At 41.7% G+C, this 17,504-nt stretch overlaps 1 protein-coding gene across 5 annotated transcripts in view; it reads left to right on the forward strand.

Moving 5' to 3' along the window:
* abl1 (ABL proto-oncogene 1, non-receptor tyrosine kinase) overlaps window positions 1-16,822 on the forward strand; it is a 32,911-nt gene extending 16,089 nt beyond the window's left edge. For 4 of the 5 annotated variants that reach the window (XM_087843716.1, XM_006788926.3, XM_006788929.3 and 1 more), the window contains 10 exons: window positions 6,795-6,959; window positions 8,256-8,551; window positions 10,483-10,755; window positions 10,965-11,049; window positions 11,303-11,480; window positions 12,037-12,221; window positions 12,376-12,528; window positions 12,618-12,707; window positions 12,851-12,976; window positions 13,515-16,822. In XM_087843716.1, coding sequence (XP_087699842.1) covers window positions 6,795-6,959; window positions 8,256-8,551; window positions 10,483-10,755; window positions 10,965-11,049; window positions 11,303-11,480; window positions 12,037-12,221; window positions 12,376-12,528; window positions 12,618-12,707; window positions 12,851-12,976; window positions 13,515-15,151 — 3,188 coding nt within the window. In that variant the 3' untranslated portion in view covers window positions 15,152-16,822. Of the gene's footprint in view, window positions 1-1,920; window positions 2,664-6,794; window positions 6,960-8,255; window positions 8,552-10,482; window positions 10,756-10,964; window positions 11,050-11,302; window positions 11,481-12,036; window positions 12,222-12,375; window positions 12,529-12,617; window positions 12,708-12,850; window positions 12,977-13,514 lie in introns of those variants that run through there. The other variant, XM_006788930.3, reaches the window with a different exon arrangement.
* Window positions 16,823-17,504: the final 682 nt, after the last annotated feature.

Genomic DNA, 17,504 nt, shown 5'->3' on the forward strand with positions numbered 1-17,504 from the left:
TTTGGTGAAAGCTAAACACACACTCACCACAAACATGCTATCACTCTATAAACCAAAGAATTCTAGAGTCAGATGTGAGGCCATTTGAGGCCATTCGTCCAACAGCTTGGCTGAAATTGGGTCATGAAACAGGAGGTGTTACCTAGTCAAAGTCCAGACCTCAATCTGATTGAAAGGCTCTGATGGTATCTTAAGAGAGCTTTGCATGAGAAATTGCCTGTAAACCTCAGTGAACTGAAGCAACCTAAAGAAGAGTGAGCCAAAATCCCTCCATTTCTCCAAAAATGTGCAAGAGTCATACAAAAAATGATTTCATGTTATTGCTGTTGAAGCAGTTTCTACAGTTTTTACATGACTCTGTAGAATCCCATGTGAAAATATTATTTTAACCAGTAGTTGACAAAGTTTACATCAGTCAACAATGTCACTGCATTCCCATTGTGTTTCAAAGATAAGTCACTGTCATCAGTATGCTTTCCTGTGTAGGGTGTATGTTTAGTCCTTGCTTTTGAAATGAAATTCCAATGAAAAGGTCAACCAGCAAACTAGCCTGACACTCCTATGCATTATGGTGTCCACCCAGTCAGCTTCCCAACAACACCTACATGACTGGACTTCTGATCTCTGTATTCAACCGCATACACACAGTGAAATGTAAGTAATTTATGTGGAAAATATTTGCCAGGGGTAGTCAGAACCATGTTAAATGCTGTGGTTTTCAAAGCAGTTTCAGGATTCAATGTATTGATGACCAAAGGTCTTTCATATAGCATGGTGGGACAAAATAAGATGATTGAAGACTCTGTACTTTCTCACTTGTGTATTCCTGTTATGATAAATGGGGAGAACTTCTTCTTTTCTTTTTTTTTTTCCTCTCTGTCTTCTAGAATATATGGTAATTTGCTTTGATGTACGTTTTTGTAGCTATGCAGGTTGTGTAGTAATTGTTTTTCTTTGTCCTGTTGGACTACTTGGTGAGTCAAGCGCTGTATGTATGATGATGATGAATCATAGATAGGCTGGTTGAAGTCTGGTCTCATCTTCCAGTTATTTTGCCTTGTCTTATACCTTTGTGTCTTAATATTTGTGTCTTTAAATAAAACACACGCACACATACAATATAATGGTCACTTGGGGCACAGGAGGGTGCATCTTGCATATGTTTTTAGGAATGGATTTTTAGATTTTGCTAAGAAGCTTTCGTCAAATAGTTTATAGTTTTTGAGGTTTTTTGACAAATGCCATTGGCAGCTTTAGTAACATTCCAGACTTTGTTGCTTTTAATTATAATTTTGACTTTTTTCATGTGATTTAATTCAGTAGATTTAGTACGCTAGTGTGTTGCAACCTCCGCTTTAGTGATTAATACAGAGATAGCTGGGGGAAAGAGAGAGTTGTGAAGTTGTCCAGAAACTTCTGCCAAGGGTTATTTCTTTTTCTAGTTATGGTCAAGGCAGAGACCCTGCCTCAAAACCACAGAGCCACGTATATTTCTTGTAAAGTAAAACAAATACAAGAGATGGTGACAGGCCCTCATTTTGATTAATTTCAATATGTTGCTCACTTAATTCCCGTTTCAAATGACTTGTGGTAAATGAGTGTGAAGTCCAGAGCACACACTGGCAGAAATTATACTTTTCCCCCTGTTGATTGAGCACTTTAGCTATGCCTTTAACAACCTGTTTCCAGAACAGATTCCTCAACCTGTAAACATTTCAGACGGCAGGGAGAGAGAGGAAAAACTGAGAGAGAGGGTATAGTGGTAGAAAGATGAAGGGGGGAGGGGATTTAAGCATTTTAGGAGGAGGAGTGTCTTGTAATTATCCTATGACTTCAGCAGAAAGAAAGGAGGAATTTTTTAGAAGTATACACCATCTGAGCTCTTTTCATAGTTTGAAATTAGAGCGTTTGACTCACATGTTGGCATGGGTTTTGGGATACTGGTGGGGTGTTGTTTGTATTCTTCTCGGAGAGTGTGTGTGGTAGTGGTCTCTCCCTCCTACTTTTGAGGTGGGAGGGCTCAGCTGATGTCATTGAGTGCAGCAAACTGAGCCTGAAAGAGGCTCTTTGTTGGCAGCTGCAGCACGAGTAGTCCCTGTGCCTCGGATACTCACTCACACAGGGGGACAGGAGAGAGGAATGGCACCGCACAGACGGCCCTAGTGTGTACTCAACTGATAAATCTACAAGGCGATAAACGTTTGGACAAAATCTGCGCTAATTTGTTGGGTTTTTTTGGTGATTGTTTAACTGTGGAGGCAACCTAAAGCCAAAGAGGGGGAAAAAAAACATGGAGACTCTCATAAGGAAAAGTTGGTAGACTTTGCCGGACAGCGGACTCTTTCTGTTTCGGAAAGGAGTGAGAACAATAATAAAAGGATACATTTCAGTTGGAAGGACTCCAGGAAAAACAAACCAATATCTATTTCTTCTTTACTTGGTGTTCTTTCCAGTTTTGTCAGCTTCTTTTGGATTTTTTTTATTATTCTTTTGTTGGACACATGTAGTCGAGAAACGTTCAAGGGACATCTGGTTTGAACAAGCAACAATATTTTCAGCGTGAAGGGAAAGAAAGCAAATGAAAATGTTGGAGATATGCCTAAAATTGGTGGGGTGTAAATCTAAGAAAGGCCTCACGTCGTCCTCCAGCTGTTATTTGCCAGGTAAAGAAATCTAGTTTTCTGTTTCTATTGATTTTTACAGTTTGCCAAAAGAGGAACAGTCACAGGAGAGATGTGAGAAATGGAGAAAAAGTAAAGGCTTATGAGCACAGAGGAAAGAAAGAAAAGGTTGAAGTATCCACCGTGTAAAATCTCAACAATCATTTCTGGGTTCTGGAAAGTGAAGAATGGGGAGGGGAAAGCGGAGATCAAGCTCAGGGGAGGGTTGGGGAGCCCAGACACACTGGCTAGCTGGAGAGGAAAAAAGTGGAAAATGAGACGGAGAAGAGAATACAAGGAAATCTGACTCCTGCCCATGTCCCACTTAACTCTTGTTTATATGGAGAGGGGATCTAATCTCAGTCTGCGCTCCCTTTTTCTTCTTTGCTGTATTACACTACTTCAATCTTGTTTAGTGCTCCCATAATGAAGTTAGTAGATAATGAAAGAGGGAGAGGGGGTTGTGAACTTTTTTTTCTAGCGTCACGCACAGTTGATTTCCGGATTATCTATGCAACACAAGGGGAATTCAACGAAGTCCAGGACATATTGGGTCTGTACATAGTAAAAGATTAGTACTGGGAGACTGAGTGAAGTCTTGTGTGTTCTGTAGATTGCACAACCAAATGATTTAATAGAGTTAATAGTACTTGTACGGCCCCATTGAAGTAAGTGACAGTGATAAAGAGCCTCTAACTCTTAGATCTTATTGTAGAAGGCACAACAAATCTCCTGATTATGCCTCAGGGAGGCTGTGTATGTCTTTGATCCATAAACAAAGCAAGCTTTTTGACATTGTTGGAATAATTATATTCCATGGGCATAATAGCAGGAAGATTGTGGATATTTTCAGAGAGCTTGGGGTTTAAATGGTGTTTCCTTCATGCATAGTTGCCTACTTTTTCACCTGGTTCCCTGCTATCTCCCACGAACATCTTGCAAACATATCTACAGTCAGTAGAAGTACATCACCACTTCCTACTTCAGTCATAGCATCTTAAGCAAAAGGAATATATTAGGGTAGAGGTTTTCCCTTTTTCATTACTCATAAATATGTAATTTTGTACTAAGTGTGTTCCATCTGCAATAAGTCAGCCTTTTTTTCTCTTTACCAGTTGATGGGAACTAGCAGCTGTACCACCTGGTTAGTTGCATTTGTAAACTGGTTCATTAGAGATAAGTAGAATCACCAGGATGACACAGCTCCTAGTTTTTTGCAGAAATTTTCTTTCTTGCATCAGTGTTTGACTTCCAGTGCATTCCTAATGCTGATAGAAGTGCAGTCATGGCTGTAAATTCTTTAGGAGTTCCTCACATATTTAATCATTTTGACTGTCATCTCACTAATGCAGCCAAGACATGCTGTAATTTCTCCCACTCCATGACTGGGGAGAGCTGCGGTCCGATATGAGGGCTGCTCCCATTCTTTGCTGCTTTCTTTTATTTACCTCCTTTTTTCTGTTTTCATATGACTTTTCATTTCCCCCCTCTTTCTTTCTCTCTGTTGACCCATGTGTCAGCATGCTGTCATCCTCTCACAAATAGCTGCAGTATTTCTGGCCTGTTAAGTGGGCATGTGTGGCACGGGCTGTTAAAATCGCTGCCCACACACTGTATGACCAGCCCAAACTGTATGCAGTCCCCCCGCCCCATTTGAGCCGGTTTCCTATCTTGCTCGATCTCTGGTCTTATCTGTTTGAATTTGGGTTGTTTTTGTTGCTAAAATTAAGCTTGGTACTTATGAATGAATGGCTGGCTGTGCTTTTGAAGGTTTACACCTTGGACAAAAGGACAGGAGAAATATAGAAATGTAGGTATGAGCCAGATCTATCCTGTGTGTCACCAGCAGCTGAGCCATCAGGTCCTTTAGCTACAAAAAAAAAAAGCAGCACATTTAGTTATGATAGTCTCACTGTGAGTAGGCTGGTGAGCCTAGCTTGCCAGAAGAGTTGGTGTGAAAGGATTTCATTAGTCTCCAAATACATTGATGCCTGGAACTTGTCAACAATGTCATGTGACAAGTTGTGGGCCTGTTTACTTTGTATAGGGTTATATTAGTTTACTGCTGTATGTTAAATCTTTGAAATACTTTAGGTTGTGAGGAATTTGGAAGTCATATCATCTCCCGCTGTGACTAGAAAGCTTGTCCATTACACAACGGCCCTTTAAGCTCATGTTGAAATGAACACATTTGTTGCTGCTGTTATTGAATAACAGCCACTGCTTTTTCCACAAACTGTTATCTTTGCAATATGGTTATTCACCCATCCAACTATTAATGCATTAAATAAAATTGTGTTATCAATCTTCAAAATGTTGGCGTGAGTTGCCAGTTTTGGAGATATCCACTTTAAAAATGTATTCAGTATAGGGAAACTAGTGTAATATCTTTTTACACTCATCATGAGGCAGTTACAAAAAATGGAGTAGAAACTGTTTTCTTTGTACAAAACAAGCAAAAACCTGTGATTGGAGGTTTGTACTAGTGCCAGCGAGACTGGACGAACCATTAATGGCACACCCCTTGGGGTACATGCTTGTTTTGGTTGGTGAATTTAGAGTGGATAAGAACATGCTCTTCTTTAATTGCAAATAGGCATTGTAATGATAAATGCATATGCAAATGCATAATTAGCTATATTTTATTAACTTTTGCCTTTAGGTTACGTTATTGGCTTGAGGTAGAGCTATCTTGTTCTATGAACAAGCCCAACTTCCTCCTCTGAAGCTGTAAGTTGTCCTTAGTCCATTGTTAGTCTTGGAATAGGTTATTTATTTCTGTTACAGGATTTTCATTGATGCACTAATGGAAAATTGTCTAGTTTCTTTTTCATTGGGTCAATTAATCACATGTGTTTAGCTGAGTCTTGATTTGTCTGTAGTTTTTCAGTTGGGTCAGAGGCACAACTGTTGAGCATAATTGCTAAATTACTAAATAAACACAGTTACAAGTCAGAATATTTTGTCTGCTGTTACCAAATCAGATGTTTTCTTAATCATTCACCCTTTCAGTCAAACCATTTGGCTTTGTTTTTGAGAACGACTAGAACACACAAATGCTGCAGTTGCACAGCATCTAAGATATGTGTGGTGGTATGTGTTGTAATCCATGCAAGACTTTTACATAAAACAAAAGGAGCAGTGAGCACTAAGAGCACAGCAAGGAATGTGGTGATAACCAAAGGAAAGTGATGCAAGAGCAATGTCAGCTGTTGTAAGGGAGAGAGAAAAGTGAGCACATGGGTAAGTTTTATAGCCTGTGATGCCCAGGTGACCCAGATCAGCTGACAGCGTTCCTGAGTCAAGAAGTTTCCTGCTGAGCTCGCAGATAAAATGGATGTAAAATGGCCTAAAGCCGTTAAATGATAAAATCTGCACTGCTGCGCTTTGCTGGTAAAACTTAATTTGTCACATGCTAGTAGCTAGCCATTTGTTTTTTGGGAATGCTTGGAAGAATGAAATGCAAGATGGGTCCAAAACATATGTGACAACAGCTGAGGAAACTGCACAGTCGAGCTCATTTTATAGGCCAAACTGCGTTTAAATAGTTTCTCCTCTTTTTTTTTTCCTTGCTCTTCGCTGTAAACAAAATCCTTCTTTTTTTTCTGTGTATTATTTTATTTTGTCACATTTTGAATGTTATCAATCAGGTTTACTTCTTATGCTTTGTTATAATTTAAGACGTATATAACAAAATTTTAAATTAAACTACTTTGAACTTATCTATTTTATATTTACAGACAAGATCAGTGGTGAAACATATTCTCATGGCCTAACTTGGGGGGAGGGTGATTGTCTAGGTATTTAGGAAAATTAAATCTAAGCAGGGATAATCCAGGAAATGAAAATTTGTAGAGGCTTGAGGTACAATTTAGATCACATGATTGGCCTCTTTACTCTTGATTTCATGGTGGGATCACAACTGCTGAAGCAAAACATGGGCTGAAAGTGATATAAAAAAAGTATAAAATGACAGATGAAGAGGTTAGAGTTCTGAATCATCCAACTTGTGTGTGAAAATGCTTCACAGGGTCAGTGTTGTGGTGTCTCTTCCGGACTTCATAATTAATATTTTTGCTCATATTTAAGTTTCATACTTGTATTCTGACAGGCTTGTTGTTGTTGTTCTTCCAGAAGCTCTGCAGAAGCCAGAAATTGAGGGTCAGGGTCTGACAGAAGCAGCCCGCTGGAACTCCAAAGAGAACCTTTTGGCTGGACCCAGTGAGAATGACCCCAACCTGTTTGTTGCCCTCTATGATTTTGTGGCCAGTGGTGACAACACTTTAAGCATTACTAAAGGTAAGAGGGTGTGGGTAATTAATGAAGGATTTATAAAAATATTTATATATACGTTTTTTGTTTGTTTGTTTGTTTTTGGTGGGGGGCAGTTTTTCCATTTAGCAAATAGTAATAATTACAAAGCAGTATTTGTGAAGGGAGAAAGAAAAGGATTTCATACAAAAGTATGCAAGTGGAAATGAACCAGGCAAGCTAAGCACCTTATTAAACTCCAGGTCACAAGGGCACTACAAGGAAGGAAACAATCCTGACCATTACCCAATTTTTTGTAAGAGTCTTTGTAAGAGTAACTCTAGTTTAGAATGAGTCAGATCTGTTTCTGAAAAAGGCTTGGTTGAGTTTATAATCTAAACCAATACACATCTATTAAATTTGAGTGGGATGTAACTTACAAAATGATCTCTACTGGAGATTGCTGAAGTCTTTATACGATTCTTACCATTGCTGGGAATCCACTTATTAGTGTCCTGTCTCCTTCCCGTTCTGCCTTCGCTCCCATCTGACTCTCACTTCCTGACAATGGCCTCACACGTGGGTCGTTTTCCACTGAAGCGATTGTAAAACAATGCTGCAGACACAGACAAACAGAGGAAGGAAGAATGGATCTTAAGCACAGGAATAAACAAGAAAATGTCCTCTACAGTGCTGCCTTCCAGCTTGTTATAATGGTGCAAAGATTAGGTCTCAGTTTACTTTGGCTGTTTAAACAACAAAGATTACACAATTATTTAATTTAAAAGCAAAAATAGGCCACCATCATTATTTAATTGTGTATGTTTTTGTATGTATGTTGTGTATATGAATAGTTTATTCTCAAAATGTTTTCATATTATGGTGTCTTCAGGATAAGTTGCATTTTATTTGGATAGCACCTTTCAAGATAAACATCACAAAGTGCTTCACAACTAAATGCCAGATCATGAGAACAAAAGTTAACCAAACCCAAGTCTTAAAAGATGAGTTTTTAGCTGGTTTTTGAAAGAGATTAGCAAATCCACAGATCTCAGGGTCGCAGGGAGAGTCTGGGGGCCACTTTTGCAAAAGCTCTGTCTATGAATGTAAAAGTCAAATAAAGCTCTAAAAGTCAAAATCAGAATCTTAAAATGAGGTTAATAGAGAGTCAGTGTAAGTGAATTGGCAACAGTGTGATCGGAGTACTTAGAAGACTCAACCAGAAGTCTTGTAGGGGTGTTCCAAACAACTTTGAGAAATTCCGAGGAGTTTTTGCAACTACTGAATAATTAATTACAATATTCCAGACATGATATAATAATGTTGACTTTCTATGTTGACTAGGGGAGAAGCTGCGTGTGCTGGGTTACAATCATAACGGCGAGTGGTGTGAAGCACAGACCAAGAATGGCCAAGGTTGGGTGCCGTCCAACTACATCACCCCAGTCAACAGCCTGGAGAAGCACAGCTGGTACCACGGACCCGTGTCACGGAACGCGGCAGAGTACCTGCTCAGCTCGGGCATCAACGGGAGCTTTCTGGTCCGTGAAAGCGAAAGCAGCCCCGGTCAGAGGTCCATTTCTCTGCGGTATGAGGGGAGAGTGTACCATTACAGGATTAACACTGCGTCTGATGGCAAGGTGGGTATCAGCGGAGAGAAAGAGTCACACAATAAGAAAGTATTTATGTTTTTGTCTTTATTTGTTTTTTTTAAATGGGTTCTTTACAAGCACTTTTCCAACTTACTCCACGTCTCTAAGTGGTTGTTTTCTCACATGCTTTCACAATAGTTGGTACTTGGATGGTTCATCTGTATCTGACTGGCCAGCACGTCTTGGTAATCAGGTAGTGCTAACAGTGTGTTCATGATAGTTTTTAAATGTGTTTGCTTGCAACACATTCAAAACTGTAGCTCAGTGTTTTAAGTAATTTAATTAATTAACAACACACACACACACACCAGCAAGCCACAATAGGCCAATCCCTGTGTGAAGTCATTTAATTTAGTAAGTGTATTTTTATAGTGTGCTGCGTTCTTGCCAAAAAATATCTATAGGAAGTAATCGTTTAACTTACTTGCACATATTGTTCATATTGTTGTCTCCTTGAGTATCACAGCATTACCAACTCACATACACTCACTCTAATATGCACTAAATGCTGCCTTCCTGTCTTGCCTTACGGGCACTGTACAAGTCAAATTAAATCAAATATTTTTAATGGCATATTTAAAACCACACAAAATACAATTGTATAATTTAATACCATTTCCACCGTCATTCCGGCCGAAGAATGATGGAAAACCAGTGGGGACAAGAAGGCCTATTATTTATATTGGCTAGCAGTGGCAGCAGTGCTGCAGGTATAATTGCACCAGCACAAAGAAAGGATTAAACAACCTCCTGCTTGCACAATCCACTGTCACACTAGTCTTACTCTTGAGTTTTAAATGTGCAGTGTCTCTAGAGGGGGAAAAAAGATGAAAGAGATTTGTTTTTAATTCGTGCTTGATTTAATTTCATTCAAGACTAAAGACCTACAAGTTTTACATGTTTCTGTACTTCTAATTGTAACATTTTGCTTAAATCCTTTGGAGTTGCGGCTGGCCAACAACTTAAAAGAAGGTTTATTTTAAGAACTTTAAAAATGCAGACTACCAGTATTTAATGTTCATGGCAGATCCACGTAGGTGGCTGAATTTCTTGAGTGGGATTCCCCCCTCCTCCCCTCAAAGGCTAAATCGGTCGAGAAGCCACTTTTGGCCGTGTCACCCTGCTGTTTGTGATGGAGCGAGGTGAACTAGGTTTAGGAACGCCAGCTATGAGAAGAATGCCTCTAACCGCCACTGTGCTTCTCATAATGACCAGCAGACGCGAGGCCTGGCCAGACACTGACGCCCATGCAAAGACATGCATTAGCACAGATGCAGCCAAGTATGCACACACATACAAAGAAGCAAATGGACAAACATAGGCGCTCTCTCTCACACACACATACATACACTTGGTTCCCTATCGCATATTGTTTTCCATCCTCCCACTGAGCTACAAGTCAAGCGTCTGGTATGATAGAGTTCGCCAATAATTTGAAATTACCTCAGCACTCCCTGGAGCTGCAGGTTTTGTTGCACATTGGCTCTGTTATTAACACTGCTCTGAATAAAGAAAAAGAAAAAGAAAAAAGATTTTCATGTTGCTAAGCTCTCTTTTTCTTCCCCCTCCTAGATTTAGTAAATGGTCATGGTTTAAACCATTAAATCGTCTTGAGGTTTCTGCGGACTCTTCACCGCAGTCAAGGTTGTTCTCTTTCTTTCCTTTTTTTCCTCCCTCCACAGGCCTTAGGCAAAGAGCCTATTCACAAGAATAAAATAAGGCAGAAGTCACATTGTGGAACAAAAATCAGTTTTTGTTCTGAAAAGGCTAGAAAATCTGTCCACTTTGTTCTGTCCAGTATCCTTCCACCTGCCAAATACTGTACGAGCCTCTAATAGGCTAAGAAAATCTAATCTCTAATCTCTTGCATCCACTCAAATATAGAATCTGTCTTTCTTTTTTCCCCTCCTCCTCTACAGCTTTACGTCTCATCTGACAGCCGTTTCAACACACTGGCCGAGCTGGTGCACCACCATTCCACCGTGGCCGACGGCCTCATCACGACACTGCACTATCCAGCGCCGAAGCGTAACAAGCCCACCATCTATGGAGTTTCTCCCAACTACGATAAGTGGGAGATGGAGCGCACTGACATTACCATGAAGCACAAACTAGGAGGGGGCCAGTATGGGGAAGTGTACGAGGGCGTTTGGAAGAAGTACAACCTCACCGTGGCTGTCAAGACACTAAAGGTACGGAGACAGAGAAGATTAACATCCACCTACTCATGTGGAAACATTTTGACACCTACTGGTGTTACATATTAACATTCCAAGCTATGGTTTTAATTTGGCTGAATAATGCTACCATCTGGTGTAGCACAGATGCAACTGCACCCAGCCATCCTTTGCTGTCCTCACTTTCTTTTTTCTTTTTTTCTTTCTTTCCATAAACTGTGTAGGAGGATACGATGGAGGTGGAGGAGTTTCTGAAGGAGGCTGCGGTTATGAAAGAGATCAAACACCCTAACCTGGTGCAGCTGTTAGGTATGTGACTAAAAACAACAATCATTGCTTTAATGTGGGGGTTTTACATAAACACTGTTTAAATGTAACACATGTATGCAAAATCTTCTGTTAGAAATGATGTATTTTGTTTTTAGTGGCTCCATAGTGTTAGATGTGTACACGTGTTTGCCTAACAAGCCAGGAGGAGAGATGGTTCACTTTGGGGTTGCATCTGCGCCCAAGAAAAGCTGTGAGATGATGATTTGTGTTGTGGGACTCGTGTTTTTGGCAGGCGTGTGCACACGGGAGCCCCCGTTCTACATCATCACAGAGTTCATGACCCACGGTAACCTGCTGGACTACCTGAGGGAGTGCAACAGAGAGGAGGTCAATGCTGTGGTGCTGCTACACATGGCCACACAGATCTCCTCTGCCATGGAATACCTGGAGAAAAAAAACTTTATACACAGGTGGGTTTGAAGGCCTAAAAAGCAAAATTGCTAACCTGTCCTGGGTTTATAAGACAGATGTTTTTTTATTGTTTGTTTTTTGTTTGTTTTTTTTTACCCATCTTCAGTTTTAAGCTGGAAGGGACAAAAAACACCTTTGACCTCATATCTCATTTTCTCTTATTTTTCTTTTTTTTCTCCCCTCTCCTTCCTGAGCAGTGCTCCTCTCATGTTGTAGCAAAGCTTGTTTGTTCTGGCACGTCCAGCCGTATCTTTTGGAAGCGATGATATGATTTATGACTTACATATTTGTGAAACTGGATTTTAATTTTTAAGCCTGACAGGACTCAGCTTGCAATTGTAAATTTATTCTCTTTTTTTTTTTTTACCCCACAATTCATCTGTAGAAATATGGCACCTGAGAGGATTCTCTAACAAAACACACTGCTGTTCTGTTGTTTCTTTTCTTTTGGGTTCATATCAGCTTAATAAATTCTCATTTCTCATTTTCAAAGTCAGCATTTCTATACAGCTTCCCATTCATCGCTTCCTCTCATAACTGCTTTTTCTTCTGTAGGGACTTGGCAGCCCGTAACTGTCTCGTTGGGGAGAACCACCTGGTGAAGGTTGCAGATTTTGGCCTGAGCAGGCTGATGATTGGAGATACCTACACGGCTCATGCCGGGGCCAAGTTCCCGATCAAGTGGACAGCTCCAGAGAGTCTGGCTTACAACAAGTTCTCGATTAAGTCTGATGTCTGGGGTGAGCTCCTGTCTTTTACGCTGCTGTTAAACAATGTGAAACAAATTTTATTTCCCTCATTCTAATTTTGCACATATTCCTCACATGATCTCAATTCGTAGTCTTTGACTTTGTTCTTTTTTGATTTATTGTCTTGTTCAACTTGTTCCTGCAGCATTTGGTGTGCTGCTGTGGGAGATTGCCACATATGGCATGTCTCCTTACCCTGGCATTGACCTGTCCCAGGTCTATGAACTGTTAGAAAAAGACTATCGTATGGATCGACCAGAGGGCTGCCCTGAGAAGGTCTATGAGCTCATGATGGCCTGTGAGTACCACAACCCATCTTGTAAAAACATGATTAAAGGCACGCTTCTGTTTTGGAATAACTTTTTGTTTTCCTTTTCTTTTTGTCAGGTTGGAAGTGGAACCCTTCAGAACGTCCAACTTTTGCTGAAACCCACCAAGCCTTTGAGACCATGTTCCAGGAATCCAGCATCTCTGATGGTCAGTGTCCATTTCTTTTCTGTCTAAAACCTCTTCAGTTTGGGGCAAACTGTTCTGTTACTCATAGATATCCTGATGTAAACACACTCAAGCCTGTTGTTTGTTGCTAATATGTCCAAACCTTCTTGTATTTATGATTTCAGAGGTAGAAAAGGAGTTGGGAAAGAAAGGAAAGAAGACATTAGGCTCCATCCAGCAGGCTCCGGAGCTGCCCACCAAGACCAGACCTCGCAAGAGCAACATAGACAGCCGAGATACAGAGAGCCCAGGTGACATGAACTTAAAGAGTATGCCTGGTGCCTTTATTGCTAGTTGTTAAATATACCTTCACACTTTATTTACATACCTTCACACTTTATTTACATTACCCTGACATAAGTAGTGCAGTATTTGATGCTCACATTCATAATCTTAATAATCTGTAAGAATTAAAGACCACAAAACGTTCTGTGGGTAAAATGAAACAATGTCTCACCACTAATTTCCCTTTGAAGTAAAGACGGTCTGAGCTTCTGACAACCTGCAAGATCAAGTTCTTACTGAATTGTTTGGCTGTAACCACATAATAAGGATTGTTCCCACCAAAGCATTTTTTCTCCAGCTGTGAGGACTTAATTACACATGATCCGCTGTCCTGCCCTTCTCTTTGCCCTGACATTGCTCCAAATATGTTTGGCAGACACACTGGTGGAGCTTGCTTTTACGCTTTTTTTAAAAAACCAATTTAGAAAAAAATACAAATAAAAATCTATAGTTGTTTGATTGCCTTTGCTGATAGTCCCCTGGTTCTTTAATGCTCTTCCACAGATCTGTTGGAAACGGAGGGGGCTGTGTCGTCACCCATGCTCCCCAGGAAAGAGCGCCCCCTCCTGGACAGCAACCTGAATGAGGATGATCGCTTGCTGCCCAAGGACAAGGACAAGACGCGTGGCTTTCTCAGCCTCATCAAGAAAAAGAAAAAGAGTGCTCCAACTCCTCCCACACGCAGCTCCTCTTTTAAAGGAGACTGCCTCTCTGACAGGAGGTGCGTTACTCAAGATCCTCGAGACAGTGACATCTTTAACAACGGGGCATCATTGGGCATTAATGACGCCATACATGGCCTCCTCAGTACGAATAATAATGGAGCAGCAGGTATAACTAATGGGGCTCCTACCTACCCAGTACCTTTTTGCCCTAGAAAGAAGTTACCTCTTGTAGTGACTAGCCCAGGTGGAAAGGGGGCAACAACTCCACCTAGTGAGGAGGAACCCTTTTCTAACTCTAGGTTTTTCTGGCCCATGCCCACTGGCTCAGATGGCACAGAATGTAAATCTGTCACACTGCCGCGAGATCTGAGCCATCGCCGCTTCGACACAGGCACCGTCGGGGGCAAGCCAGCTCTGCCACGAAAGCAGCAGAAAGGAGAGAGTGCGCCACGGATGGGCACCCTGACTCCCCCACCACGCCTGAATACATCTCCAGATATTTCCTCCACCTTCTTAGGCAGAGATAATGATCTCAGTCCTGGTTCCAGTCCCAAGGCTTTGACACCTAAGGTGGTGAAGAGACCCAGTGTGTCAGGGCCAGAAAGCTCCAAGACCAGCGCTCTGCATGCCGAGCTTCTGAAGCCCAATGTGTTCCCTCCTATGGGGGCAGCTGGAGAAGAGTGCAGGGCTCGCAGAAACAAGCACACGGAGTTCTCCTCCAGCAGGGATCGAGTAAAAATACAGAAACCCAAGCCAGCCCCACCTCCACCACCCACTAATGCAAAAACAGGCAAGGTCTCCCGCAGCCCCACTCAAGAGCTCCCCTCCCCGACTGCTTCAGAAATCAAAGCTAAGTGCCTCCCTTCCATCTCAGATCCCCACCACACAGCCAGTCCCAGTGACCAAGCCCGCTTACCCCTGAGTGAGGCCTCCAAGAAGCTGCCCTTGGGCTCCACCTCTAAACCTCAACCGTTAAAGACCTCCGCCTCTTCCACTTCAGTAACCAGCTCCCCCTCCAGCCAGAGCCTTGGAGGTTTGTCTTCTCCCCTCACCTCCCCCAACGATCCAAATTCACCCACTGCATTCACCCCTCTAGCGAAAACACGATCCTCCCTCCGCAAGACTGCACCCCGCCAGGCCTCCGAGCGCACTCCAAACTCAGCCGTGACACGCGAAATGGTGCTGGAGGGCACCGAGCTGCTCCGCGCCGCCATTTCCCGCAACTCTGAGCAAACGGGTAGCCACAGCGCCGTGCTGGAGGCCGGCAAGAACCTGTCAAAGTACTGCGTGAGCTATGTTGACTCCATTCAGCAGATGAGGAACAAGTTTGCCTTTCGCGAGGCCATCAACAAGCTTGAGAGCAGCTTGCGAGAGCTTCAGATCTGCCCCAATGCCACGGGGGGCTCGAGTGCACAGCAGGACTTCAGCAAGCTGCTGTCCTCCGTCAAAGAGATCAGTGACATTGTTCAGAGGTAGCGCCTAGAATGTGACACTATCAGACATAAAAATGATAACATTTTATGTTACACTTCCCTTCCCCCCCTCCCTCCATGCATGTGGGCCAACTGTTGCCCAGGCCCAGCTCATGCTGGAGAGCAGCAGAGGTGTAGGTTCACACATACTCTAGTATGTTCTGAAACACTTAAGCCTGTGGTTACTCCGGACTGAATCAAAGAAAGCTTTATGTAGATGCCATCAGACAGTCTGTAACATTGAAAAGCCTTGACTATGAATAAACACTGTCATTTGGCCTTCACATGAGGCGAGGGGCCAAATCTTTCATCAACGTAACCTTTCATGGTTGATTTTTTGTTTTTGAAATGATCATGTCTTATGTTTTTGGTTTCTTCCCTTTATCACTGACTCGAGTATTAAAAAAAAAAGACCTGTGATAATTGTTTCCATCACTGTTAGTGGTTCTTTTTTTTAATCATTAATGCTGACAACAGTGAACAAAAACAAAAGTGCTTAACCTCATCTTGTAGTTTGCCTTTGTAACACAAATGCCATTTTTAAATGTAAGTGTTAAGGAACTTCTCTTCTCACAGTGTTTGTAAGTTTTGTCCCACATGCCCCTACATTTTCTTGTTTTTTTAATGCCATCAATGTCTGGTTGTGTGCTGAGTGATGGAATTGTGTCAGTGTTTTTGTATGAATGCTCTTCTGCAGTATTTGCAACCACGTGCCATAATGTTATAATGGGAGCGAGCAAATGAGGCAGGATGAGCCTCTGGCCTTCACAGTTCTGCTTTTCTGCACACTTGGGTAACAATTAGTGCCTTAAACACTTACCGGCAGAGCTGTTCTTACTCTTGACACTTTACAAGTGCAGAAACAAGCTTTTATCAAGTGGTTGAGAATGGCTGTTTTTAGGCGTGTTTCTTGGATTTCCATGTCTGCCATACCAAAAAAACCTTTGTTTCCAGTCTATACTGGGAGAGGGACCAGGGTTCTCAGTGGATCTGTTGATTTGCATTGTCCTTAGACTGGACTTCTTTTTACTAAACAAGTTTGATTCAACTTTTACTACAAGTCATAAAAGCCATCAGTAGCAGACTGGCCCCGCAGCAGCACGCTGTCTGATCTGTTAGGAGGGGGTAACAGACTGAAACAGCGTTTCCGACTCTGACGGGCCTTCCTCGCATGTTCGAATGGTCTGAATGCTGTTTTGAGGCCTTTTCACCCCAGAAGAAAAAGAAAATCCTGGGGGAAACACTGGACTGAAATGTTTATGGAGCTGTCACTTGCTGTGCTACAAAATGATGTGAGAAGGTGACCAATACGGACTGAAAGAACTCGTCAGATTCCATTTTCACCACATGTTCTTTCCTCACCTGCATCTCTCGGACAGTGTCAGTATTTGTGTTGTCGTCTCATCCCCGTGTGCCCCGTCTGACTGCGATGCCCGAGGACAAAAATCAACTGCTAGTTGCCTTGACTTCAACATGGTACTGTCAGTGTTGGCTTCTTTAAAAAAAAAAAAAAAAAAGACGAAAAACTTCCTGTACCAACCATACCACTACTCGAATTTTGTGTCTAAGCCTCCTCGCCAATTTTGTACACAAACTGTCACTTGTAAATGTCGTTCCCCTCCCCTTGGTGCAATTTTCGTTGCAATAAAAAACAAAGCAGTTGTGCTACTTGAAATACATTTTGTGTATGGCTTATTTGGTCATTTTGGCTGTGAAGTGAAAGAAATGATCTTTCAGAAACCATTTGACTTTTCTCTCCTACCTAAAATGGCTAGAGTATGATAACATCTAGGTAGAGCTTTTTCTTGTCACTGCAAAATTTCAGACATTGTCTTGTGCTAACAGGATCCCTCCAGCACAAACTGGAACGGTGTGATGCTCATTGCTTGTAGTAGACAGGATATTAAAAGTGCTCTTCTCATTTGCAGCCACAGATTTAAAAAAAAGGACACAGCAACAGGTTATGTATAATTTATTTTTTTCTGTCTAGAGTATTTTTTTTTCATTAAAATCAAAATGTCAACATTTTAAAATCATATACACGCAAGAGAACGCATTTAAATGTTAGCACAGCTCCTTAAAAATTTATACATATGTACGTTTCTTTTTGTACTTAGACAAAAGCAGGAAGTGGTCACTCAAACTGCAGAACAGGTGGGGGACACAGGAAAAAAAAAATAAAAGGAAGACCCGGCCGGCCCACTTCCCACGATAACAAACCAATCCCCCACTCCCCAAAAGAGTTAAGACAGCGATGCAGCCCCTCCCATACAGAGGAGCGATGAAGGGGTAGAAAAAGAAAACAGAATATAAACATCAGAGTGCCCCACTCTCCGCTCCGTTACAGATATAAGAAT

This window comes from Neolamprologus brichardi, chromosome 7 (genome assembly GCF_056152115.1).
Source record: "Neolamprologus brichardi isolate AB-2024 chromosome 7, ASM5615211v1, whole genome shotgun sequence".
NCBI classification, from domain to species: domain Eukaryota; kingdom Metazoa; phylum Chordata; class Actinopteri; order Cichliformes; family Cichlidae; genus Neolamprologus; species Neolamprologus brichardi.